This window comes from Haliotis cracherodii, unplaced genomic scaffold (assembly GCF_022045235.1).
Source record: "Haliotis cracherodii isolate W230 unplaced genomic scaffold, xgHalCrac1.p SCAF_2, whole genome shotgun sequence".
NCBI lineage: Eukaryota > Metazoa > Mollusca > Gastropoda > Lepetellida > Haliotidae > Haliotis > Haliotis cracherodii.
In genome coordinates, this window is record NW_027266275.1 from 16,849,426 (window position 1) to 16,875,063 (window position 25,638).

The 25,638-nt window shown below is 39.5% G+C and overlaps 2 protein-coding genes across 3 annotated transcripts; one reads left to right on the plus strand and one right to left on the minus strand.

Annotated features, from left to right (window-relative positions):
- LOC139468762 (DNA-directed RNA polymerase III subunit RPC4-like) lies at nucleotides 1-9,706 on the plus strand. Its single transcript, XM_071250893.1, has 10 exons — nucleotides 1-85; nucleotides 790-878; nucleotides 2,621-2,722; nucleotides 3,682-3,854; nucleotides 4,583-4,698; nucleotides 5,552-5,699; nucleotides 6,131-6,280; nucleotides 7,101-7,237; nucleotides 7,403-7,558; nucleotides 9,148-9,706. Exons 2-10 carry the CDS (start codon nucleotides 799-801, stop codon nucleotides 9,259-9,261), a joined length of 1,176 nt encoding a protein of 391 aa, XP_071106994.1. The 5' UTR covers nucleotides 1-85; nucleotides 790-798; the 3' UTR covers nucleotides 9,262-9,706.
- A 697-nt stretch (nucleotides 9,707-10,403) lies between these two features.
- LOC139468763 (tyrosine--tRNA ligase, mitochondrial-like) lies at nucleotides 10,404-22,419 on the minus strand. Of its 2 annotated transcripts, none has more exons than XM_071250894.1 (13): nucleotides 22,224-22,419; nucleotides 21,978-22,082; nucleotides 21,517-21,664; nucleotides 20,628-20,803; nucleotides 18,835-18,936; nucleotides 18,340-18,454; nucleotides 17,557-17,635; nucleotides 16,921-17,030; nucleotides 14,529-14,627; nucleotides 13,916-13,982; nucleotides 13,217-13,405; nucleotides 11,057-11,182; nucleotides 10,404-10,480 (listed from the first exon to the last, which is right to left on the minus strand). In XM_071250894.1, the coding sequence occupies exons 1-13, from the start codon at nucleotides 22,277-22,279 to the stop codon at nucleotides 10,443-10,445; spliced, it is 1,410 nt and encodes a 469-aa protein (XP_071106995.1). In that variant the 5' UTR covers nucleotides 22,280-22,419; the 3' UTR covers nucleotides 10,404-10,442. The 2 variants fall into 2 exon arrangements, with proteins under 2 accessions (XP_071106995.1, XP_071106996.1); XM_071250895.1 differs by having other exon boundaries at nucleotides 22,009-22,082; nucleotides 22,224-22,236.
- Between the last annotated feature and the right edge of the window lie 3,219 nt (nucleotides 22,420-25,638).

The window sequence follows — 25,638 nt, forward strand, 5'->3', positions numbered from 1 at the left end:
GCAGGTGCTCGTAACCACATGAAATCACAAGTGTACACAATATTTTCAGTATGTCACATGTACGCTAAGTCAGGAGAAAAGAAGTGTATGTATTTTCTTCCTTATAGTTACTGAAAACGAAGAATTAAAAAAAATAAATTGGATGAATGTGTATCATTTAAATTAAATTACAATACAATAACGTCATCAGCTGCTGATCGTTTTGCAACTTTTTACACCGGTTTGCTATATTTTCAGTAACCAAGTATCGTCAATCTTAGTAATAACGGGATGTAGCTATACATTTTACTGAACAGTAATGTTCCATATAATTTCCTTGGTTTGAATTTACTGTAATCAATGGTAATGAATAATAATTTCCCGTATCCCCCATCCAAAAGTATATATATAAAATAAAATAATAAAGTCCACGTTAGTCCATCATCTTCTTTATATCAGTTTCAGACATAGTACTTTCGCTGTCTCATGACAGCTCTTCAGTGTAACAATGACAGCGAAGAAAGTACTATGTCTGAAACTGATATAAAGAAGATGATGGACTAACGTGGACTTTATTATTTTATTATATATTACATGTACACCGAGTGAACATTTACCTCATATATATATATATATATATCCTATATATATATATATATATCCTATATATATATATATATATATCCTATATATATGCATTGCCGCACACTCCTTTTGATTATAACTTATTTACCAATAGATATACTCAATCAGCTGATTCAATTTTGTGTGACATGATACAGCAAGTTGGTTTTCCTGTTCTGTCCTCAGAATAGGACAATGTCTGACGACTCTAAGAATCAAGGTTTGCCACGAGGCTTGATCGGGAGGAGGGGTGCTCCTACAGGCAAAGCAGCCAGGTATGTTCACATGTAGCTGAGAGCTGCGATGAGGTCTGACTGACGTGAAATGACAAGCTGTGACAAAATTGTTATTGAAAAATGTAAACGTTGGTCAAATAAAATGAATTGACATCTATGAACCATTCCTTTATTTAGAGGGAGAGACGAAGTAGAAACGTATCTATGAATAGGCCAATTAGGCGGATTAACCTAATAAGATTATGATTATGGCTCTAAACTACAGCAGATTTGGGGCTACAATACTCACCATGGAGACTAGATACTCTCTGGTTTTGGCAACATACAGTATTGCCTACATCCATTTTCGCATACAGTCTTATATAAACAAAGATATAGTTCAGTCATTTCCTATACAGTGTCACTTAATGCCTCACAACCTTGTAATAGTGAGATACTGTTAATTAATGGATACAGTCTAATGAAATAAGGGAAAATAATGAAAACAACATTGAATTTCAGATCTGATGCATTTATATGATACATATCTGTCATAATCAGATGAGATGTATTTTTATGATAATATATCCATCATAATCATCATTCCACAACATCAGTATTGGTTGGAGTAGCTTTAAGTCCTTAACTGAGATTGAGACCCGGGTTAGGATAGGACTGCATTGAAGTTTTCCTTTTGGTGAGCAGGTCATCCCTGAGCCTTGCAATCGTCTGGACGATCTCTATACATGCTTTCCTGCAGGGTTGAGGATCAAAATCAGATCTTAGTTCTCGCTACCGCTAAACAAAGATCTGAGGACATCCCATTACGGGTCACGTCAGACTGACCTTGCGCAAACTTTGACCGACCAATGGAATGACCAATCAGAAGGCAGTTTTCTCGTGCTTTACGGCACAAATTTCAAATTGGCGACTACCCTTTGAAACATATTTTGACAAATTCTCGATTACAAATTTGAAACCTGAACAAAAAAAGCATTCTGGAATGGCTAATAGATGGCTCTAGATTGTAAGGATTCAGTCGTTAAACCCGTAACTATTGTTCGGAATACCCCATGTTAAAGTTTTCGAGATTGCATGATTAGAAATCACATTCCAACTGTCACTTTCATAATCTGGTAAGTGACGCACTGATTGGTCGGAGGAAAGGTTGTTCTGATGTGACCCTTAATAGGATGTCTTCAGATCTTTGTTTAGCGGTAGCGAGAACTAAGATCTGATTTTAATGAGATTGGTGCCAGCCTGTTCCTGTCAGTCCTCTCCAGGTGTTGAAGTACTATGATGAGGGCATAGATGTTAGGGTGGGCTCTCTGCACAGCCTTGTTGAGGTGGGAATGACAGCTTTCAAGGTGGTTGTTGGTACAGTGACCAAGGTTGATATGCCATCCTGGCTTTACAGGTTATATTTTGATAGTTCAGCCAGGGGTAGACGCCATGAATTATATAACCAATTCGTGAACAGCTCATTTTGGTCCAGTGGTAATTGGACTAAATTTTGTGAGAAAACTAGTAGACTTTCCTGATTTTAACTGTTCTTTGAACAAGTGAACCAGTGGCCATGCATAACCCTGTAGTTAGTGATGAAATATCAACCAACGACCATTATTACAAACACTTCATCATGTGTAGTACATGTATTAAGACGTACTCATCTCCAACATATGTAATATGTTCAACAAATGTTAGTGTAACATCATCTTATCGGCTGAATGACTTTCCATTTGGAGGTTATTTATACCCTGCTTCTTAATTAGCAAACCTTTTTCATACATTAAATTTTTCAGATTGCCATCTCTAAGGGGACCAAGAGATTTAACTCTTGGTGGTGTTCCCAAGAAGGTATTTACACCTAATATTCCATCAAGAAGGGATAAACCCAAGGATGAGTAAGTATTTCAGAATATTGGTAATGTAAAACTTTATTAGAGAGGATTTGTATGTTCATGAGTTATAAATATATTATACTCGTACAATGTTATATGTTAGACACATATCACTAGTAATTCAAGACTCAGGTTAGCCAAGTTTGCAGTCAAAGCAAAATTGATTCAGGTAATTCCAACACAAATGTTTTGCTTGCCCGCTAGCACAAATTTGTGATATATACCTAACTGTTAAATAATTACTACAAAGAAACAATGTCACACAAATTGCACGACTTGAAATTGGCACCTGTGTGTGTACTGTTGACAAAGTTGATTAGAATCTGAATGTACTTTGTCTTAGCCAGCATTTTCTTTCTAGTGCCTCCTGTGGGTTAGTGATTATTGGAAGTCATTTATGTATTTGTATGATTGTAGCACTAAGACTGTGGAACAAGTGTAGAATCTTGTTATTTAGCAGTGCAATTAGTGAGTCTTCCAGACTGTACTGTATTTTGGTATTATTTTCCGCAGATTTTAGTCTTAGTATATGTAGGCAAGTATTGGTGGAACATGCCCCTGTTAATTTGTACACAGTATTATTGAAGAGCACCCAAACTCACTAGGGAGGTTTGTGTGTACCTCATGGTTAAATCATGGTTGTCAAGTTAATACTTATTGATGAGGTATTTTTGTCAGTTCCATCTGACACATGACAAAAAATGAATGTATATGCTCATGAGAACACTGCGTAAAGGGTGTTACGCCCATGACTAGTATAAACTAGACTAGTGGCTGAAGTCGCAGACTGAGAGAGTTCTGCAGTTTTGAGGGGCAGAACTATAACTGCATTCTGCAAGGATGTACAAAGAGTTCTTAATGGACATTAGTACTACGACAGAGTTCACTGTGGCCAATGTAGATATGATTCGTTTTGTGAACCGGTAACATTCAGATGTGTTTGAATAAATCTTTTCCATCAGTGACTCTGGCGGCGCTCCACCAAAACCTCAGTCTGCAACCAAAGAATCAGGTAGAAGCAGAGGTCGTGGAGGCCGGGAACGGGGTCGAGGCCGGGGAAGAGGTCATGAAAATGTCATTCAATCACAGTCTATCTTTGAGCAAGGACCTGCAGATAGACTTGTTCCTAAAGTTGGTATGTAACATATTGTATTTCTACCATGACTTGTGAAGTTATTGCTGAGTGTTCTTTGTGGACAGACATGAGTATGTCCTGCCCCACACTGAAGCACATGAACCTCATGTGGTGTCTCCTTAGGCAAGTGACTTTGTTCGAAATGTGCCTCTGTTCACCCAGCAGTGAGTGGGTACCGGGTTGGATGAGATGGTAACGTGGCTGTTAACCTTTTAGCGCCTCACAGGCAGCTTGGGTTGTATACTCCCCAGGGAGCTGAGAATGAAAATGAGCTGAGGTGTAATAATAGGGTAGCGCTATGAGCATCCACTCCGTGAATGGAATCTGGTGCATTATAAATGCACTTATATTATTATTATTATTATTATTATTGCTGTGAGTACTAAGCCAGAGCCAGATGTATTAAGGGAGCTCTAGCACAACAACCCACATGATAAGATACTCTTGTTTTCACTGATTGCCGACGTGTGATTATGTCAGAGTAACGTGATGCAGTTAGGGTTTTGTTCATCAGAGTCCAGGAGCAGGGGTGGCCTAGTCATCTAAGGAGCTGCAATTTGCTGTGCAGAGTTGTGTCCCTTGGGCATTTCAGAAACCTGTGATCATGGGTTCGAATCCCGATTGGTCCTGATTGTGTTTCTAGGCTTGTCAGCACCATACCCGTGCTAAGCAGCATTAAACCACAGTCACTCACTCGAAGATGAAGAATTGATGTGGTGTTGTTGCAGGCGGCTCTTCGTGGGACAATGGTGATCGGGTGTCGACCTCTAGGATGAGCCTCAAGAAGGAGAAGTCAGACAAGAACAGCTCGAAGAGAGTGCTGGATCAAATCCTCCGGGATGATGTGAGAAAACTTTTTAAATGTTCAATATTTGTTAACCAGAGGAAGACTGAATGGTATATATTTATGATGGAAAGGGATTTTTCTCCCCCTGCAGAATACACTGATACAGGAATACAATTTTTTAAAACCTTTTATATGTCTCCTAGATGTGTTATAATAATTTCAACTTTACATACACGCACCCTCATTCACTGATGCACGCAAGCAATTGTGATGTCACAGTTTGTTTATTCTCTAAGCTATGGAGAGAGTATCAGTAAGGCAGTGTCACTTGCTGCAGGGGTGGTCGGGTAGCCTTGTGGTTAAAGTGTTCGCTCTTCACACCGAAGACCTGGGTTCGATTCCCAACATGGGCAAATTGTGTGAAGCCCATTTCTGGTGTCCCCCAGGAATAATGCTAAAAGCGGCGTAAAACCATATTCATTCACTCACTCAATTGCTGCAAAGAAGTCGTATGGACAAGCCCTGGCTGTATGTGTGTTGCATTGCCTTTATAATGTATAGAGAAATATGTTTGTCACAACCTATTCTGATGAACATAACTTTAACCTTTCAGCCCTTTGTTTGATATCAGGTATCTCCCCACTGGGCAGAGTAATACATCCCTCTTTTTGGTGTTTTTCTTAAACAGAACTGAAACTTGGGATATTTATTTGAGAAATGGATTAATTTGGGTGAAATATTTAAAATCCATTGTTTGATTATTACCAGTACCTCACTTAATCCATATTAATAACTGAATAACTATAGCAACTGTCAGTGCTACAGTTGGCTGACGGAAGAAAATGGAAGTGTTGCAAGTTTAATATGGAGGCTGTAACATATGTCTGGACAAGTTTTGCTCTGTTTACAGTTTATTGACACAGAAAATCTGGATGATGATGACCCCAACCTCATCCCGGTGATGTTGCCTCTCTCTGCTGCCGGAGCTATGGTTGCCAAGAAGGAAGTCAAGGACGAGGAGAGAAAAGAAGTCAAGGACACGGTCGATGGAATCAAGGGTAGGTGTGAAACTGTCATTTTCAGCTCATTGTACTATCCCCAGGGTCCAAGGCAAAAGTGAACCAGTTGCCCTTTGTGTGTGGATAAAACCCAAAACGTTTGACTTCTGTAAAAAGTTGAAGGGATGGAGCTAAAACATCAGGATTTCTAGCCCCATAATGGAAAGACTTTTAAATCAAGGTAATATGTGAAATAATACAAAGAAAATCTGATTTGTTCATAGCAGTGATATGAAAACAACTTAAAGATGATAAGTATTCAAGCTGAAGAATCTTTTTGTCAGAAATTACAAGGCACAGAGTTTGAAATTTAAATTAAGTTATACTCCAATTTAGTTGGGGAATAACACTAACAATTGTTATAATGTAGGAGACATTTTATGAGGTTTGACTGATGTGTTGATCTGTCAGTTACTCGGTTTCATTTTCAGTGGAACCAGGCACAGAGATGGAGGTTGATAATCCTGATGAGGAGAAAGCTGCAGAGAAGGCAAAACCCACAGCTGCTGATGTTTCTATGGTCAAAATGGAGCATCCTGTGTTTACCTGTAAAGACCTGCTGTCCAAATGCAGTAATTCAGGTACCAATATATATAGTTCTGCATTAGTAGATGTTCATAACTCCAAAACATTTGAAACAAATAGTTCTGTGACACAGCTGGATTTTTACTTTGAAAAGAAGATCACAAAGTAGATTGAAAATACTTCAATTTGGGGTCTGATGCTATGGGATATATGGACCACAACTGGGATTTTGAGTAAATTTGTAACTGATGCAAGGGGAGATAATTCATGAGGTTGGAAGATATTACCTCCCTTCTGAAAAGATTTGTTTAGTTGACATTCAGACATTCTGTAAAATCAGAAGACATTCCTGCTTGTTGTTTTACGTGAAAGGTCATTGTTCAATGCAATTTAACCTATGGGAGCCATTGAATGCCATGAATGATTAATTAATGCAGGTGAAGATATAATCACTTGTTTTGTTAGAGATACCTAATGGCACAGCACATCCCTCACAATTAAGATAACCACATTGTACCTGGTGAACATATTTATGTTCAGATTAAAAAAAACCAACCACACTATTTCTATCATTGAAACATTTCACGTCTTTCTATAGAGACAGGAGCGGTCGGGTAGCCTAGTGGTTAAAGCGTTCGCTCATCACACCAAAGACCCGGGTTCGATTTCCGACATGGGTACAATGTGTGAAGCCCATTTCTGGTGTCCCCGGCAGTGATATTGCTGGAATATTGCTAAAAGCGGCGTAAAAACCATACTCACTCACTCACTCACTCAATAGAGACGTCCCAAAATTTCAAGTTGGCAGTGTGATATTATGTATGGGCATCTAATGTCTTGCCAGTGTGAGTTTTTGTCATGTGTCTTATGTTACAGAGGAGGATAGACTGCTGTTTTTCCAGCTCCCCGACGTCCTGCCTGGCTTGCCACCAGGTCGTGACGAGGTCGCCAAAACAAAGGTCAAGACGGAGCCAGGCACGGAAGGAAAGAAGGAGGAATCAAAGTCAGAGGAGGTAGAATATGTTTGTTGCTCACAGTAATATAGGGTCAGAAGAGATTCTGGTTTCAAGTTGGTAAGATTCATGTTTAATGAAATCATATGTTGATAGGGATTTTGATCCCTTTGACAATGGTGTGTTTAGGGTTGACTATATATTGTCCACTATTGTATATTGCAGGACAAACTTTCTTCTCAGATAAAGACATGTTCTCTGTCGGACTTCTCAGAGGGTTTCATTGGCAAGCTGCAGATTCGTAAATCTGGTCGGGCAGAACTTGTGTTGGGCAACGTCACTCTGGACGTGTCTGTTGGAACACCGTGTGGATTTCTCCAGGTCAGTAGATATAGTCTAGGCAGAACAGAGTATGCTGGTGACGCCTCGGGATTTGGTGTATGGAACTTTTGGTATATATGATAAATTGTGCATTGACAATTTGTGGTAGATACTGAACCACAGTATTTACTTGAATGTTTTTTTGTTTTATACATTTTATTTCACCTTTTCCCTGTTACATGAGGAGGATGGCCATCCAGGGCAATGGTCACCCTCACATTCTGAAGACAATGTATGTATACATTTGGGAAAAATTAAATACAAGTATTGAAAATGGTGCCAAGGTGATTTTTAAGAAATATAACTAAACATACACACAGTCAAGCATTCAAAATATTATTCAAACACTGATCCTGGCAAGAAACAAATATGAGAAAGAGATACATCTGTTATTGCTGTTCTGCTTCTCCAAACAATATGTGATAAAAGATCCATGATTTATAAAATGTTTTTTACTTGAATGTTGATAGGGATCTGAATACATTGCATTCTTGTGAGCATTTCTAACAAAGATCAGATCAGGGAACATTACCCATTACTCCTTACCCTGGTACTTAGTGAGAAACTTACTTTCCCTACATACAATTGCTCAGTTTAATCTCCAGGCTAGTTCTTGTGTAGACTGAGACACAGGAATCACACATAGACATGTAGTTTGAATCAAAGACACAAATGTATTCCTGTATTTATGTTAAGGATGTAGTATAGCAGTCAGCTGTTACAAGTGATGCCCCGTGGGGGTTCCGGAGTAGAATAGGTCCACAGCATGATCTGCTGGTCGTAATAGTTGGCTTAGAGGATGGGCGGTTGTGCTTGGTGAATTGGTAATTAAGTTGATTGGGGAATCGTACCCTGACACTGTGGATCATTTAGGACCTGATGAAAGATACTGAAGGCATATATCTTGGTGAAAGCTGTAGGCTTTATTGAACTTCAACAAACTCAACCCACATGACATCAACATCTTCCCCACTCACTCCTTCACAACAGTTGGCCATGTCAAAACCATGAACATCATTCTTCTCATGCTTCTCCTCAGCCTATCCATATTCTCTGTCCCCCAATGATCTGTGTTAGAATTGGTCTTCAGCAACCCATGCTTGTTGTAAGAGGCGACTAACAGGGATCGGGTGGTCAGGCTTTGTGACATGTTAATGCATGTCATGTTAACCCAGTGGCTAGATTGATGCTCATAGTATCAATCACTGGAGTGTCTGATCCAGACTAGACCCGTGAAGATTCCGGGGTAGAATAGGTCTTCAGCAACCCATGCTTACCGTCAAAGCTAACTTTGCTTTTGTAAAAGGTGACTAACGGGATCGGGTGGTCAGGCTCGCTGACTTGGTTGATGCATGTCATCGATCCCAATTGCGTGGATCGATGCTCATGATATTAATCACTGGTCCAGATTTGATTATTTACAGACCGCCGTCATATAGCTGGAATATTGCTGAGTGCGGCGTTAAACAACAAACCAACCGACCAACTGATCCAGACTAGAATATTTACAGGACATAAATAGCGTGAATATTGTTGAGATAGGCATTAAATAAGAAACCAATGTTTTTTACAAGTGATGATTGTTGCAGGACTTGGTGTCGGTGCGCGTGGAGGGCAACTCAGGACACATGACGACACTTGGCCACGTGCGAGACAGGCTCATCTGCACCCCGAACTTTGAAACTCTGCTCAAGTACTCCTGACTGGGTCGTAGGTAGCAGGGTTACCCTGCTCTACATTCATACATGGACCCATCCTAACATGTACATAGCGACTGAATGCGCTGCTGTTTGAGGCAGTCAGCACTACATAAGTTGTGTGACAGGCAAGCCTGCGTGACAGGTTTTCTTGATCATTAATACAGTGATGCAGCCAAATGACACAAAGTTAACACAAACTCCCTAGGTTTACAATATTGTACAAGGTGATATATATTTATTGTCCCAGGTGTATCTTGTCAAAGGTTGTCTTCAGTTCATTCATTTTTCACGGTGTTGATTTTGTAACAGATATGAAAAAAATAAAAATCAAGGACATGTGGCAATATAATTCACACGGATCAGTCTTTTGTCTTAAACATCATCACACTGCAAGGTTATTTTACTGATGATGGTGTTTCATGAAGTGAGGTTAAATGGGGTTTACTGTCGCGTCCAAAATTATGGCATTTATATAGAGACAAGCGTACGTGCGTGCATTAGTCAAGACTGATGCCGATTTATAGTGCTAGCCCACTGAGATACCATGCCCCAGTTTATTATGAATACCCCAATCAGACACAGTATACTGACTCGGAGCCGACCAAACCTTTTTTTAGCCCCTTAATGACAACGCCAGACAGGGTAACAACAAGTACCATCTTTTAGTATGACGTGGTCGGGGATCAAACCCCGGACCTTCCTCTCTCCGGGCGGACGCTCTACCACTAGACCAGGGAGGCGGTTCATGGTGTTTCATGAACAGCAAGACTATCTATCATTTTGCATTTCCTCTTTCAGTTGTTTTTGAAGTGAATTTGTGTCTGTAATCCAGTGTTTCCAACTGTAGCAATTCCTAGAATACACTGTATTGAATTGACATGTAGTGCAACCAGTGTGTGAAATAATAACGTCTGGACATAGATGCTGAGTTGTGTCCCTTAGCTGTGGCAGGATGCACTGGTCATGGATTCGAAGTTTATGCCACAGTCAGCAATTGTCCAGCTTTATCATGGTGGTCTGTAAATCATTGTAATTGTGGGACCAACTGCTATATAATTAGACACTTTAACCAAAGTTAAAATTTATGACTTCATGTTCACTGACATAAAACTCAAATATAGGTTGTGATTTTATTTAGTTTATTCTTTTTGTATTTACATTTACACACGTAAGAACTTGCCACATCACCTGGCCCACTTCACAACATAGTAGTTCTTCTTACCTGCAGGAATAAGAAATAAACATTTTTAGAAAATATACTAGTACTGCAAATTAACCGGAAAACATTGTTTCGAAAGATATCAAACCAGTTATTTTCGGTAAATCTCGAAAGATTTGCGCCATGAAATTACTGCAAGTGGCTAACAATAGCCTGAACTGCTTCTGGAAAGGTTTGCAACACCCTGTTAAGATTACCAAATATCAAGCTACAGTTCTTTGATAGGCATTTAGAAGTTGGATTACTAAGTAAGGATAAGAATTTATGGATGAACAACATCTTTATTACAATTAAGAGCTTCTCCACTCCAGCATAACTACATCTGATATCTACTCTACTGTATAAATACTGCCTCCTACCTGTATATACTAGTATACTTGTCAACCATACTCTGTATATCACTTGCTGGACAATGGTGTTAGAACCTACACTAAAACGTTGCACTTAATTGTAATAAAGAAGTCGTTCATCCATAAATTCTTATCCTTATCAAGCTACAGGTTTTTTATTTGATAAGAAGAAGCGGCATGTTAAATGGGGTTTGGAGGTAGACACAAGCTGGTGTCCATGTGTACATACCAACTCGGATAAGTGTGATGTTTGACGGCAGGATGTGCTCCCCGGCAACAAGGACGTAGTCAGGCTGCTGCACCTTCCTGTGGTTTATATGGACACCCCCAGCTTGGATGATTCGCTCAGCATCAACTACAGACAGAGAACACCATGAGGGAGGACAGAATGAAATACACAACTTTTTCATTTAGGACCTGATCTGTGTATCCCTAACATCTGGGTGAAAGCTGTCAGCCTTTATTGAACTTCAACAAACACAACCCACGGGACGTTAACTTCCATTTCCATTTACCAATAGGACTGGACATTCCATGTTTTCTTGCTTTAAATATTTAGATGTCATTTCTTCCCCGCTCACTCCTTCACAACAGTAACAAAGGAACTTCATTCGTCTCATGTTTCCTCCTTACTGTACCCCTATTCTCTGTACCTCGTGAAGATCCAGGTTAGAATCGGTCTTCAGCAACCACATCTTCCCGAGGCAAGAGAGTTAACTGACTATAAAAGTCCAGTTTCCATCCTTGTTGAACTAGGCTGGTATTCCTGGGCTCGATCATCGCACCACCAGTGGTTATTATGAGTTATGTCCCTTCTAAGACTCTCCTATGCACCAATCAGATTCCCTCACTTGCATTTGTTTAAAACAAAATGGCAGCGCCCAGTCAAGACAATCTGATCGATAATAAAGATCTATATTGTGATAAAACAGGTCTTACATCGCGAAGTGCATCAAATCATGCAAGTGCCTTGATTAAAAACATGAAAGGGCTTCGAAAATATCTGTTTACAACGAGTTGTCAGTGCACATGTTTGCAAATCCTGCAATTGAACGAAATCTACAGTTTACAAACTGGATTTTGATTTCGTTGCACGATTTTGATTGGACTATGTATAGACTCGTTAGTCCAGCCAAAATGTAACTCCATAATACCAGCCTAGTTCGGCAAAAATGGAAACTGGACTTTTTAAGTCAGTTAACTGTCTTGCCTCGGGAAGATGCAGCAACCCATGCTCATCTAAAGGGGCAACTAACAAAGATGCCAGCAGGGTCATAAGTGGTCATAAGACAGAACTTTCTCTGCTTTTCTGGCCATAGACAGTGGCATATGAAGCTCATTCATAAAATATATTTTAGTTATGGCAGCAGGGTAGATTATTTACAATTTACAACAATTTACAGCAATACAGTGCATATTATTGTGTCCAATAAAACAAAACACACATTTTTAACACTTATTTTGGTTCTATTAAACAAACTATGGAATTTTAAGACATTAGGCTTACTGTGATAACATCTTGGTAACAAATCATTTATATATTTTTTTTAACTGCTGTCATATTGCCGGAATATTGCTGAGCTTTCAACAACAAACAACAACTATTTGATCTATCACCATAACATCAGCTAGACTGTATAAATGAAATATTTATACCATAAAACCAAAGTTTGCAAAGTGTTTTTGCTTTGTAAGAAAGAACTATCTTTCTTGTAACTTCAGATGTGAGTGGGCAACACCTGTCACTTATATTTTCTAATACTTCCTTCAGAGTTACATGTTCATACTGCAAACAGAATCGTTGAAATCCAGTGGAGATGTGTTGTTAATCTGATAACTTCCTCTTCCTCCTAAAATCTAGTTTTAATGCAGGATGTTGAGGTGACGTCACCCACAAAATCACCATCACTGTGCAGAGTTGTGTCCCTTCCCAGTTTCACCCTGAATGAGTGAGTGTGTTTGCCAGTATTCCATTTTATCATGGCGTGTCAGCTTAATGTCAGAGGAAAGTTGAAGTGATGCAGGTCTTAAGACGTTTACCACTTTGGTGAAACCTAGAAACACAATCGGGGGGGAAACCAAGACTCGAACTCAAGATCATGGGTTTCTGGCATGGGATTCAACTCTGCACAGCATCAACTGATGCACCTTAGATGACTGGGCCACCTGTGTCGCCCTGATGATGATCCAAGGTAAGACAGTAGGACTCCCTATTAACCTATTATTGAATGTATTAGCCTTTTCCGCAGCGGAGAGGAACACAATATCTCTACGCCACAACATGGATACCAGTACATACATATACACAGCTATTTATAATATATGTAGCCACACACAGGAAGTATTCCTTCTCTTACACGTCTGTAACTGTCGCTCTGCTTCTACTCACCGTCTCTGTCGAAGCAGCCTGCCTTCATGCAGACGTCGAGGACGGACATGCCAGGCTCCAGGAGCATCTCTGTGGTGTCTGCATTGTTGAACAGCTGCAGCAGCTCCGTGTGAGTCAGGCGTGCCAGGCTCTCGATGTTGCCACTGAAGAGTGCATCCGTCCAACGCACAGCTTCACTCAGGCCTTGCTCTGCTCGACAGATGAATACAACACACACCAGTTACCAGCGTGACACAAAATCATGATGCATATCAGAGGACTGTAGGTTCCAACTGTGTCCTATGAAGTCCTATGTCCTACAAGAGCCTGATTGTCATCAAGTTACACCTAATTATTACTGCCACTTAAAACATAAAACACCTGCATCTCATGGTTCAGGGCCCATCTACAATAATGGATTAATAGTACTACAGCTTTTATTTTTTTTTAACACAGCAAACTAGAAGTACTGTTTTGTCAGCTATTGGGGCTTAATAGACTGAGAAGTTTGCATTTACCAAAACTGAGGCAGCTCAGTCACCAACATTTTTCTCAAAGCTTAATGTACCACCATGCACTTCCAGACATTACTTCCTGGCCTTGACCTTAATCAAGACAACTTCTGAAGGTCAAACAATTAACCAGTCTCAGGACTGTACAATCTAAAGTGCAACAGTAACTGGAAATATATAACTGATCGTGTTTCCTCAAGATACCTACCACCATGCACCAACAGTAGAACTTGTTCTGCAATCTTTTTCTGCCCTGGGCGTTGCTCTGGATTCCTCTGGCAACAAAACATGGCATGAGTCAATTACAGAGACAAAGGGTCTGTTCCCTTATTGTTAATTATAGTATTTTTATAACTGCCCTGATGAGAGAAACTATGAAAACAGGGTCGCTGTGAAAGATAATTTTTTAAAAATACGGGACTGGCAATTTATTAATGGGAATGGGGGATATGAAAATATGACACAGCAAAAGAGGGGGATTGCCACAAAATGTATTCCACAAAATCAAACTTTTATTTTTTCAAATAAAAAACTTACAACTTTGTATATTTACTATATCCTCCAGTGGTCAGAATGTGCTCGGATCTGAGCAGAGATTGTGGAGTTTCAAGTTACAAAATGACATTCCATTAACAGAGTCAGTGCTGGTCCTTATACAGAGGGGCCTTGGGGTGGTGGATCTTTAAGACAGATAACGGAGATCATATTACAAAGTATATTATTTTATTTATTAGGGGGGGGGGGGGGCATGAAAAATGTTCCCAGAATTTGTTAGCAATGCATTCCACCTCATATATTTATATTGTGTAAGTGAATCTTACCTTGTGTTTCCTCAAGACATCCTGTATTTCTTGCTCTGGTAGAAATGTCAGCAGTTTCAGATATTTTTCAATGTCGGTGTCCGGTAGATTCAGAAAATACTGGAACATAAGCAGTACACACAATTTTGGACATGCTTTAGTTTCATAACAATGACATGATGCTACAACTTACTGCAATTAACTGGCCTTATAAGTCATTTATCTGAGTTCTGTTTCTTATTTGATACAGAAATTATGAAATATGACAATTATTAATCTCCCCTGTGTCTTTCTACATGAAAATGGTTATGCACAATTTTCTAAATAATTTTTTGAGTTTCAATGGCAATTACTTTGACTAAGACTGATATTGGTGGTAGTGCTCCTTTCCGGAGCAGATCTTGAAAAACGTTTAGTATTTCTTTACCAAACTTGGCACACAGATAGGTATAGTGGTCAACTGGTGCTTTTTGATAGTTTGTGAGTTTGTGAAAAATCTTTTTTTCAAGTTTCCATTTCCATTCCAACAACTTTGACTTTGACTGCTTGTTTCCAAAGTGTTAATGCCTTGCACACAACTGGACATGACATACTGGCATGGTAAATATGAGTATTTCATGCTTATTATGTTTATTATTCAAACTGACTGGAACCAAAATCTAAAATCAGAAAAACACAAAAACAGGTAGGGTGAAGTCTTGATGGGGAAAAACAGTAAAGCTGAGCTAGGCTGGAATTCTGGAGTTACATTTTGGCTGGGGTAATGAGTCTATGCATAGTCCAATCAAAATTGGAACGAACTACACATCCGGTTTGTAGAATTCTGGGGTTACATTTTGGCTGGAGTAACGAGTCTATGCTTAGTCCACTCAAAATTGGAACGAACTACACATCCGGTATGTAACCAACATGGATTTTAACAAGTAGATTTCGGACGACTGGAGGATTTGCAGAGCATATGTACCGCCAACTTGGCGTCAACAGATATTTTGCAAATCTTTTCATGTTTTTTATCAAGGTGCTCAAGTGATTTGCACTTTCACAGGGTAAGATCAGCTTGACTGGGCGATGCCATTTTGTTTGAAGCAAATGCAAGTGATATGAGGGATGGAATCTGATTGGTCAATAGGAGAGACATAGAAGGGACATAACTCGTAAGAGTCATTGGTGGCGCTACAATCGAGCCCAGAAATTCCAGCTTAGTTTGGCAAGTGGGGAAACTGTGTGGACTTTTATAGCCAGTTAACGCCCTTGCCTCGAGAAGATGACCATTAAGTTGAGCACTATCCTGGAACAGCTGATTGGGTAAAGTCTTGGTGGGGCACACCGTTTAGTTTAGCTATGTACCTGGTACAGCTGATAGGGTGAGGTCTTGATGGGGCACACCATTTAGTTTAGCAATGTACCTGGTACCGCTGATAGGGTGAAGTCTTGATGGGACGCACCGTTTAGTTTAGGAGTATACCTGGTACTGCTGATTGGGTTAAGTCTTGGTGGAGCAAACCGTTTAGATTAGCAACGTACCTGGTACAGGTGATTGGGTGAAGTCTTGATGGGGTGCACCGTTTAGTTTAGGAGTATACCTGGTACTGCTGATTGGGTTAAGTCTTGGTGGGGCAAACCGTTTAGTTTAGCAATGTACCTGGTACATGTGATTGGGTGAAGTCTTGATGGGGTGCACCGTTTAGTTTAGGAGTATACCTGGTACTACTGATTGGGTTAATTAAGTCTTGGTGGGGCAAACCGTTTAGTTTAGCAACGTACCTGGAACAGCTGATTGGGTTAAGTCTAGGTGGGGCACATTGTTTAGTTTAGCAATGTACCTGGAACAGCTGATTGGGTTAAGTCTAGGTGGGGCACATTGTTTAGTTTAGCAATGTACCTGGTACAGCTAATTGGGTGAGGTCTTGATGGGGCGCACCGTTTAGTTTAGCAATGTACCTGGTACAGCTGATAGGGTGAGGTCTTGATGGTGCGGACTGTTTAGTTTAGCAATGTACCTGGTACCGCTGATAGGGTGAGGTCTTGATGGGGCACACAGTTTAGTTTAGCAATGTACCTGGTACAGCTGATAGGGTGAAGTCTTGATGGGGCACACCGTTTAGTTTAGCAATGTACCTGGTACCGCTGATAGGGTGAAGTCTTGATGGGGCGCACCGTTTAGTTTAGCAATGTACCCGGTACAGCTGATAGGGTGAGGTCTTGATGGGGCGCACCATTTATTTTAGCAATGTACCTGGTACAGCTGATTGGGAGAAGTCTTGATGGTGCGGACTGTTTAGTTTAGCAATATACCTGGAACAGCTGATAGGGTAAGATCTTGGTGGGGCGCACTGTTTAGTTTAGCAATGTACCTAGAACAGCTGATAGGGTGAGGTCTTGATGGGGCACACCGTTTAGTTTAGCAATGTACCTGGTACAGCTGATAGGGTGAGGTCTTGGTGGGGCTCAGCCACACTGCATTCCCGGCCGTCTTTCCCAGCTTGTCCCCTACGGAGCTTGTGATCAGGGGAACAGTCAGCCCTGCACAGTGTCACAAATATGTTGAGCCCTGCTACCAACTACACATATACCAACTACACATATACCAACTATTATTACACAGTTTGAAACAAAATGGCCGAGTAAAGGTCGTAAGTAGTTTCAGCTTTCAGTATGGTTTAAGTGCGAAGGTCAAATCTAGGTAAACATTTAAAGAACTACTACATAAGGCTGCCATCTCACACACCAAGTTTCAGGCCACTGGTCTTATAGTTTTTGAGAAGATTTTTTCATTTGTTTTTCTTAAATCAAAGATGGCTACCTATGCACCACATGAAACTCAAATTTTAATGCCTTGAACAAACTTTCAGAAAACACAGGACTTCAGCTGAGGGACATAAGCTCAGATGGCCTTTTGTATAGACATGATCATGGTAATCCCATAGAAGACCTATCACACCTTAGATATCAACATTGCACTTTTTTCATCCAGTCCGAGATTATAAACATAAATATAACATTGGAACCCAAATCAAAACTGAAACCAATGTAAGGAAAAGCGAGTTACCAAAAACTGGTTTATCCATGAGCCGAGATATAAGCTCGTATCCTGCCGTCATGTTCCCCAGCTGGTCGTTTCCTCCAATCTGTCAACAGGAGAACAGGTTTTCTTAAAGCAATTCCAGTGTGAATACTGATGTGAAATAATCATATCATATTCTGGTATCACTGTCATGGGTTCTTCTGTTTCAACCCCTGGCTGATACACCTCGTCCTTTCCATGGTAGGTGTGATTCTGGATAAGAATATAGGTACCATACAACTGATGCTTCTCATGCGACTAAATAATGATCAGACAGACGGTCAGACTCGGTGGCTTGAATATATCCAATTGCAGAAAGACATATATATTCATGTATTTTCAAAGTAGGTCACATCTATGGACTATTTATTCACATGAGCTATTTATTCACATGAGCTATTTATTCACATGAGCAAGACATGTGAAGATCCGGGGTAGAATAGGTCCTCAGCAACGCATGCTTGCCGTAAAAGGCAACTATGCTTGTTGTAAGAGGCGACTAACTGGATCGGGTGGTCAGGCTTGCTTGGATCGATGCTCATGATGTCAGTCACTGGATTGTCTGATCCAGACTTAAATATTTAAACCGCCGTCATATAGCTGGATAATTGCTGAGTGCAGCGTTAAACAACAAACAAACAAAATCACATTTGCAAATTGACATTAAATTCCTATTAAGTCTCCTATGACAGGGAACAAGGGTCAATGGGGTTCTATCATGGTGTTCATGTAGCACATGCTGGCTGTACTGTTATGTGACAGATGTACCTGTATTGCACACTGGTGTTGTCTGTACAAGTGGAGCCAGTCATAGGACTGAAATATTTGATACGTAAACTCTGTGAAACTCATTCCTTCTTCACTCTTAAGTCTGCTCTTTACACTGAAATAATAAAGATGAAAACACAATATGATTCACTCAACCAAATCCACTAAAGTTCCCTGCCTGTTGTAATTTCTAATTGGATATTGATAAAACTGACTCTCATCTGAACACTTCAGTATGATTTGTGATATAAAAATCTCCTTGACAGTAATAGTTGTATCAAAATCAAAAGGTCTGTGCATGTTGCGTAACATACAATCAAACAATGGCGCAAGGGAGATAATTATCATTACATCAATAAAGCACTGTGTATAAACAGAAGTAGCCCGTCCATGTTATTTGTTGTTTTATTCATCATTACTTTTATATCAACACCAGGTACTTGGCATTTTTTGCTTTTTCACAGATTTAGTACCGTAACCAAGACAACCATGTACCTGTGTCTGGACAGCATCTGCCCCATCCTAAAATGTCGACCAGTTGTTGATAAAAATTCTACGATGTTCACATTTCTGTACCAGTCAAGGTTGTTCATAATCCTGTAAATATGTAAAGGATTTTTTTTGCAAATTACAAAACATGGGTTGATTGAAACCTCCATCCTTATTTATACACATAGATATAACACTAGCAACAAATATATTACCTTATATAAGACAGCTAGGCGATAAATCCCAAAGAACAATGAAGAACCAAGCATGGTTTATTTCACAATAGAACATTGTTCTATCATGACATCATTTCTGGAGATTTGAACATGAGCTCGCAACTTGGTGACATTGTAAATTGGACAACGTTTTTTTCAAGTGGGAAGTGTTTAGTGAGTTATTCCCCAAAGATGTAGCTGGGCAAAGCAGATAAACATGACTGAATGATCTCACACACAAGTAAGAGAGATCTGACAATGGGTTTAGGGAGTAAAGGTACAATTGTGAGAATATCCGGGAAATACCAAACTTAACCCCCACTGTTCATAAAATGGATTTGTCCGACATTGCAGAGGTTGGATTGTATTCAGGGAGTCATCATAATTTAAATATGGATGAATACTTCAAAGCTTGTACATGTTATTAACATGCTTATTTAAAAGAGGCCGTACATAATGTTGATATCTCATATACGAAATAAACGACTTATGATTTTTATATAAAATACAATAAAACACTGCAGGGAGAATAATCTGCAGTGTTTTATTGTTCAAAGTTTACAGGAACTTTCTGTACATTGTATATTTTGCCTGCTACCACTACACACTGTTATAGCAGGATAGTAACAATTTGAATCAGGTCATATTTCTTAAAACCAGTTTCAGTTATAATTGAAATAAATAACACACAAGGCTGAGAAAAAGGTTTGCCAGGCATCGGTGTGAATTAGACCTTTAGGACAAGTTTATTTTAAATTTTACACTTCCTAAATCATATAATAACTTCACTCATTACTTTTGTTCTAAAACACATAACATGATGAAAATCCACCAAGCCTCATCAGTTTGAACAATATATGTCTGAGATAAACTTAAATACCCGTATTGGTATGCAGCCTAGTCAATGGTAATTATTCCTGAATAGCAAACTATGCGTATATTAACCCAAGACGCTAGGAACAGTGAAACTATTTAACCAATTACCATGGAAATACCACTATAGATATTAAAAGTATTTTCTTCCCATATAATCATCTTGTTCTAAACAAAATTTCACTTGGTCCTTCCTTCATCCCTGTGTATGATAATCATGGTGAAATGCGGTTTAGAATCTTATTGAAGATTATTGCACTTATACAGCATTGTGTAATGCCTGTGTCTGTGGCTGCTTGTAATAGTCTGGACTTGTTGATGTTAGAGTGCTAGCCCACTGAGAAACCATGCCTCAGTTTTAACCCCTTAATGCCGAGTGCCAGGCAGGTAAACAGCAAGTACCATCTTCCAATGTCTTTTGGAAAAGTGGGCCCGGGAATCAAACCACCGACGGAGATGGTCTTCATCAGCACAAAATGTGTACGAGTCAGTTTAACGGAGTGAGTTTCATTAAACACAGATTTCGACAGTTTTTCAGTTATATCACAGCATGTCAGCTTGACGTGGGAGGAACACAGACATATTGCAAGTCTCAGATGTTAACCACCTTGGGGAAACTCATGAGCATAGGTAAAATCCGACAAACCAAGAAACATAATCAGGGTAAAGCAGTTAAACTGTAAGTCAATGATGACATCTACTTGATCCTACCTCACTTGTGGCAAAGGCTTGCTATTTTTCCACAACAGATCTTGGTGGTGAGAGAAGACACGCTGCAAGTTTTCTGTTATTTGGACCACATTTTCCTCCACCTGGTGAAGCTCCATTGGTGTTCTCTCCTTCGTCTTCCCACTGGGGTCTCCGATCTGGGCAGTTGCACCTCCCACCTGGTGTAAATACAATCATTAGTGAACCTAACAAGCAAAGTATTCACTTCAACTTGTAAGGAAGAACAAGCAAGACAAGGGGTGCCCGGCTTGAATCTCTATTTTGTGTGATGCAGTAATAAATACTAATATATCCTGGTTATAATTCTTTGAAACCTGTCCATCCTAAATATATTATGAATAATATAATTCAAGGGGCACAATTACATATCCAAGATTTGTTAATAGGGATGATTTCAATGAGACCAGTTTTCTCTTGGATAACAGGGATAAACATATCTGTAATATCAATTTGTATGAATGTTGCAATCTGAATTATTCTGAATTATTAATTTCTGTCATTATTACAATATCTATGTGTTTAACTCATACATCTCTGGGATGGCTACATTTGCTAATAAGGTTTACCGCACTAGCAGATAAGCCCATAAGTTCTGTGTATCTCAGGTTCCAATGTAACTTGAGGCGGTCGAGTAGCCTAATGGTTAAAGCGTTCGCTCGTCACGCCGAGACACAGGTTCGATTCCCGACATGGGTACAGTGTGTGAAGCCCATTTCGGTGTCCCCCGCCGTGATATTGCTGGAAAATTGCTAAAAGCGGCGTTAAACCATACTCACTCCAATGTAACTTCCAACATGAGATCTGGAGAGGAATACATCAAGTCAAATCCATCCATATTATGAACATGTATATGACATGTGCGATGACTTACCAGTGCAATGGTGTTATGTCCAGCTCTCTGACAATGGATGAGTGCGATGATAGCCAGCAGGTTCCCTACATGGAGACTGTCTGCTGTTGGGTCAAAGCCACAGTACATACACTGTGGGCTCGACAGCCGACGAAGCAATTCTGCTGTGCTGGAAAAGAACAGTTGTTAACAATAACTAATGAAATAAAACTCAAATATATGTTATGATACTTCCTAATCAGTTTTGACAAAAATAACTTTATAAAACATGAATATTATTTAGCTGGCATTATGAATCCTTGTATGTTCCCCCTAACTATAATGCTTCTTTGGTCAATTGTGACAGTTGATCACTCATGCTACGACAAATAAATGTGCATATATTTACTAATCTAGGCACTGTCCTTTTCCTGAACTGGACTGTTTCAGCCATCTAGAAAGTTATAGTAAACGTTTCCTGAGTGGAAGACCACAAGGATTACCTTCCTTCTGGAAACACTGTCTGGAAAATACCTCTTTCATGTAATGTCAATATGTTCCTGGAGTTTTGACTGCTGTAGAATCTTTTGCAGACTTGCCAGTGCCACCTTCGAATACATCAATATTGTCATTATTACTCACAGTAACTAAAATGTATCTGATCAAAGACAGCAAAAGACAATCAAGAAAAGACAGAAAACCACGACATCAAATATTATCATTTTCAAACGACAGTTTACTAGGCCTACCTCATAAACTGGCATCCGATTTTTCTGCCATACATGTTGACCATGGAGGCTGCCATCTTGGATGTTTCAAGTAAAGCTGTTCACGATAGTTTAGTATTTCCGTGCGATGTGTATTCAAATTATGTCTATTTTTATCCATACTAGGGTAAATATTCAAAACAACTTTCATTATGAATCGTTGTTGTATACTTTTCTTGCCAGTACGTGAAATCATGGTTCACGATGGAAGGGAGGCAACTTGGCCAGTTTGCCTGATTTCAACAGTAATGGGCTTTGAACGATCCCATTGCAAGTTCGAATCTAAAATCACGATTTATATATTACAATTTAAAAAATGTCCAAAGATTTGTCTACTGGTTAACATTTCGACCATGTAACTGTGACGACAATTTAACTTTGATACAAGGGCCAAGCCAAAACATAGTTACACCTTTTGATCACCTTCCGTGAAGATCCGGGGTAAAATATAAGTTGATTTATTCATGAAGTTTCAAGCTATTGGCCCATTGAACATACATGTACATACACAATAAATTGTACAAAGTAGTGTATGTAAAGACACAGTGCATACATATGGTTCATTGCACTATTGGAAATTACATATCATACTATTATAAATAAAAATGGGCGTTAATGATATGTAAGTCGTTACTGCATTGCCAAGAGGCATTTAGATGCAAAATATACACATTTTGACAAAGCTACATCAGCAAATTTACATGATGAGTACAATTATTCAATGATTAATTTATGCGTAAGGCTAACATTATTTTTAGTGTCTAGCTTTATACTTCTAAGCTCTGAATAAGCTTCGCATTCCAGTCAAAAATCATTTTCTTTAATTAATGTTATTTCCAAAACGTAGGCACAAACTCGATTTTGCTGTTCAATATGTCGATGTCGACTTCAATCACGAGATTATGGTATGAGCACCTGAACTTTGTGAGCAGGGAGATAAGTTTTCATGTTGAAAGCTGACTTGAAAGTAGAATGGGCTAACAGTTTAGAGTTTGAACAAATGGAGGATGCCATCTCCGTGTTTCTGAGTTATCCCCGTTGCTTGAATTCAGATAAGAATGTATTGATGTTGCCTGCATCCTGGAAAATCCATGCATATCCAAGACCACATTGAAATAGAATGTTCTGAATATTAGTGACCCATGATGTTCTTCCTGCTTCGTCTAGACCATACAACATCATATATGTGTTTTGGTAGTCTACTCTATTATTCATGTTGATTACATTTGTCCAATATTTAAAACACTTCAGAAGATAACTTGCATACAATTTATGTCGTCCACATTCCCCCAGAACTACGTCGATACTGGCCGAATTCGGTAAAGTATTCTCTGGAAATATTTCGCCTGTACCTTTTCCACAATATCTATGGTGTAACATCCCCAGATATCTGCTCCATATGTTAAACTTGGAAGTACCATGCTGTCGAAAAGTTTTGATGCCGTTGTAACAGGTAGACCCCCGCAACTGTAGTGTAGTTTGTAGATTGATAGACATTCGGTTTCTGCTTGACTTGAAAGGACTACAGTAAAGTACGGTTATAACGAACTCAAGGGGACTACTAATTTTAGTTCGTTATAACCGTAGTTCGTTATAAGCATATAAACAGCATAACTACAGCAAATAGTCGGGACCAAAAAAGTAAGTTCGTTATATCCGTCAGTTCGTTATAAGCGTGTCCGTTATAACCGTAGTTTACTGTTGTAGGCTTTATGTCCAGACCAGTTTCGGAGTAAAGGACGATCCTAAATATTTATAGCATGACACGGTGTTTATTTGAAGTCCTCTGTATTGCCATTTATTCGTAGCTTCGAAGTGGTCCTCTTTTCCCGAAAACGACTATCTTTGATTTATCCAAATTTAAACTTAAACCCCATTGATCACAAAAGTATCTAGCACTGTCAACGTGTTGCTATAACCTTCCCACTGAATCTGCATAGTTTGCGATGTCAGCATGAAATATAGAACAGATGTTTGGTGCGTCTTCTGATATACATATTCCTCGGCACTGAGAAGCCCTTATGTCTACAATTAACTCATTGGTATAAAATTAGAAATGTATTGGGCTGACCACACATACCTGGCGGGTACCAGTGCAACACGTGACAAAATCTGTGATGCCACTGTCTGTGCGTACACATGACTTTAGCTTGGAATACATATCACGTGGAACTGTCAAAATGTTTCCATGAATATGTCTGTGCCACAAATGAGAATGCTGGACACCATCAAAACCCTTTGAAGAGTTGATAAAGAAACAGTTAAATCTCCCTCCAGGTGATTTTGACATGTATTTTCTAACCATTCCTTGTAAAGTAAACATGTTATCGATCGTTGAGTAATTTCGTCTAAATCCAGCTTGGTTTTCATGTAGAATATGTAGAATCTTCTGACCACTTTTGAAGCCTTAGGGTAGAATTGGTCCTCAGCAAACCATGCTTGTCACAGGAATCGACCCATAGGATCAGGTGGTCAGGCTCGCTGGTTGGCTGATGCATGTCATCGTATCCCAACTGTGTAGATCGATGCTCATTGTCAATCACTGGATTGGCTGTTCCAGCCTCAATTATTTACAGACCGCCATCACATAGCTGTAATATTGCTGAGTGAGGCTTTAAGAAACGAACAACAGCCGTTGGATCACCATAACATCTGTTAGACTGTTTAAATGAAATGTGTATATTTAGACCAGAAAACCAAAGTTGGCAAAGTGTTTTTTTGTGTAAGAAAGAACTATCTTTCTTGTAACTTTAGATGTGAGTGGGCAATGCCTTACTTATATTTTCAAATACTTCCTTCAGAGTTACATGTTAGTCATATTGCAAATAGAATCTCAAAGTCCAATTGAGATGTTGCTTGATGGTACAGGTAGACCTTGGGTGAAGATGCAAGGGCATCAAGCCTGGCACCATGTGGTTATGATCATATGTGCAGTGCAAGCAGTTCTCCACAGACACTCTTCAGGTGAGGAGCTAGTTCCACTCTCTTTCATGAGTACGTTTCTCCAAATATGGAAGGTCTTTTGAGGATGAACATCTGCCCAGGGAGTGGTAGCACCTTTGCCCACTGGGCCAAGCCTAAAGTTTGCAAAGAACCTCCAAAATGAACATATGAATGCTTCGTTTTATCAAAGTAATGCTTATTGTAACAACATTTTGTACAGTTTTAGCATCTTTATTTGTGTTCACACAATAGATGAGTGAGTGAGTTGGGTTTAACGCTAGTTTTAACAGTACTCCAGTTATATCACGGCATGTCAGCTTCATGCGGGAAGAAAGCCCGAATTGATGCAGGTCTGGTGCTGACAAACCAAGAAACATAATTGGGTTGAACCGGGATTTGAACCCACAATCATAGGTTTCTGGCATGCCCAAGAGATGCAAATCTGCACAGCGAA

Bases quoted from the DNA above. Each gene is read 5' to 3' on its own strand.
- LOC139468762 (XM_071250893.1), top strand. From the start codon at position 799: ATGTCTGACGACTCTAAGAATCAAGGTTTGCCACGAGGCTTGATCGGG. The intron at 2,723-3,681 runs GTAAGTATTTCA...CTTTTCCATCAG, and splicing joins AGGGATAAACCCAAGGATGA to TGACTCTGGCGGCGCTCCAC. The intron at 3,855-4,582 runs GTATGTAACATA...GTGTTGTTGCAG, and splicing joins TAGACTTGTTCCTAAAGTTG to GCGGCTCTTCGTGGGACAAT.
- LOC139468763 (XM_071250894.1), bottom strand. From the start codon at position 22,279: ATGGCAGCCTCCATGGTCAACATGTATGGCAGAAAAATCGGATGCCAG. The intron at 18,937-20,627 runs GTAGGATCAAGT...ACATATTTACAG, and splicing joins AAGCCTTTGCCACAAGTGAG to GATTATGAACAACCTTGACT. The intron at 17,636-18,339 runs GTACATCTGTCA...TCCTGTTGACAG, and splicing joins AACACCAGTGTGCAATACAG to ATTGGAGGAAACGACCAGCT.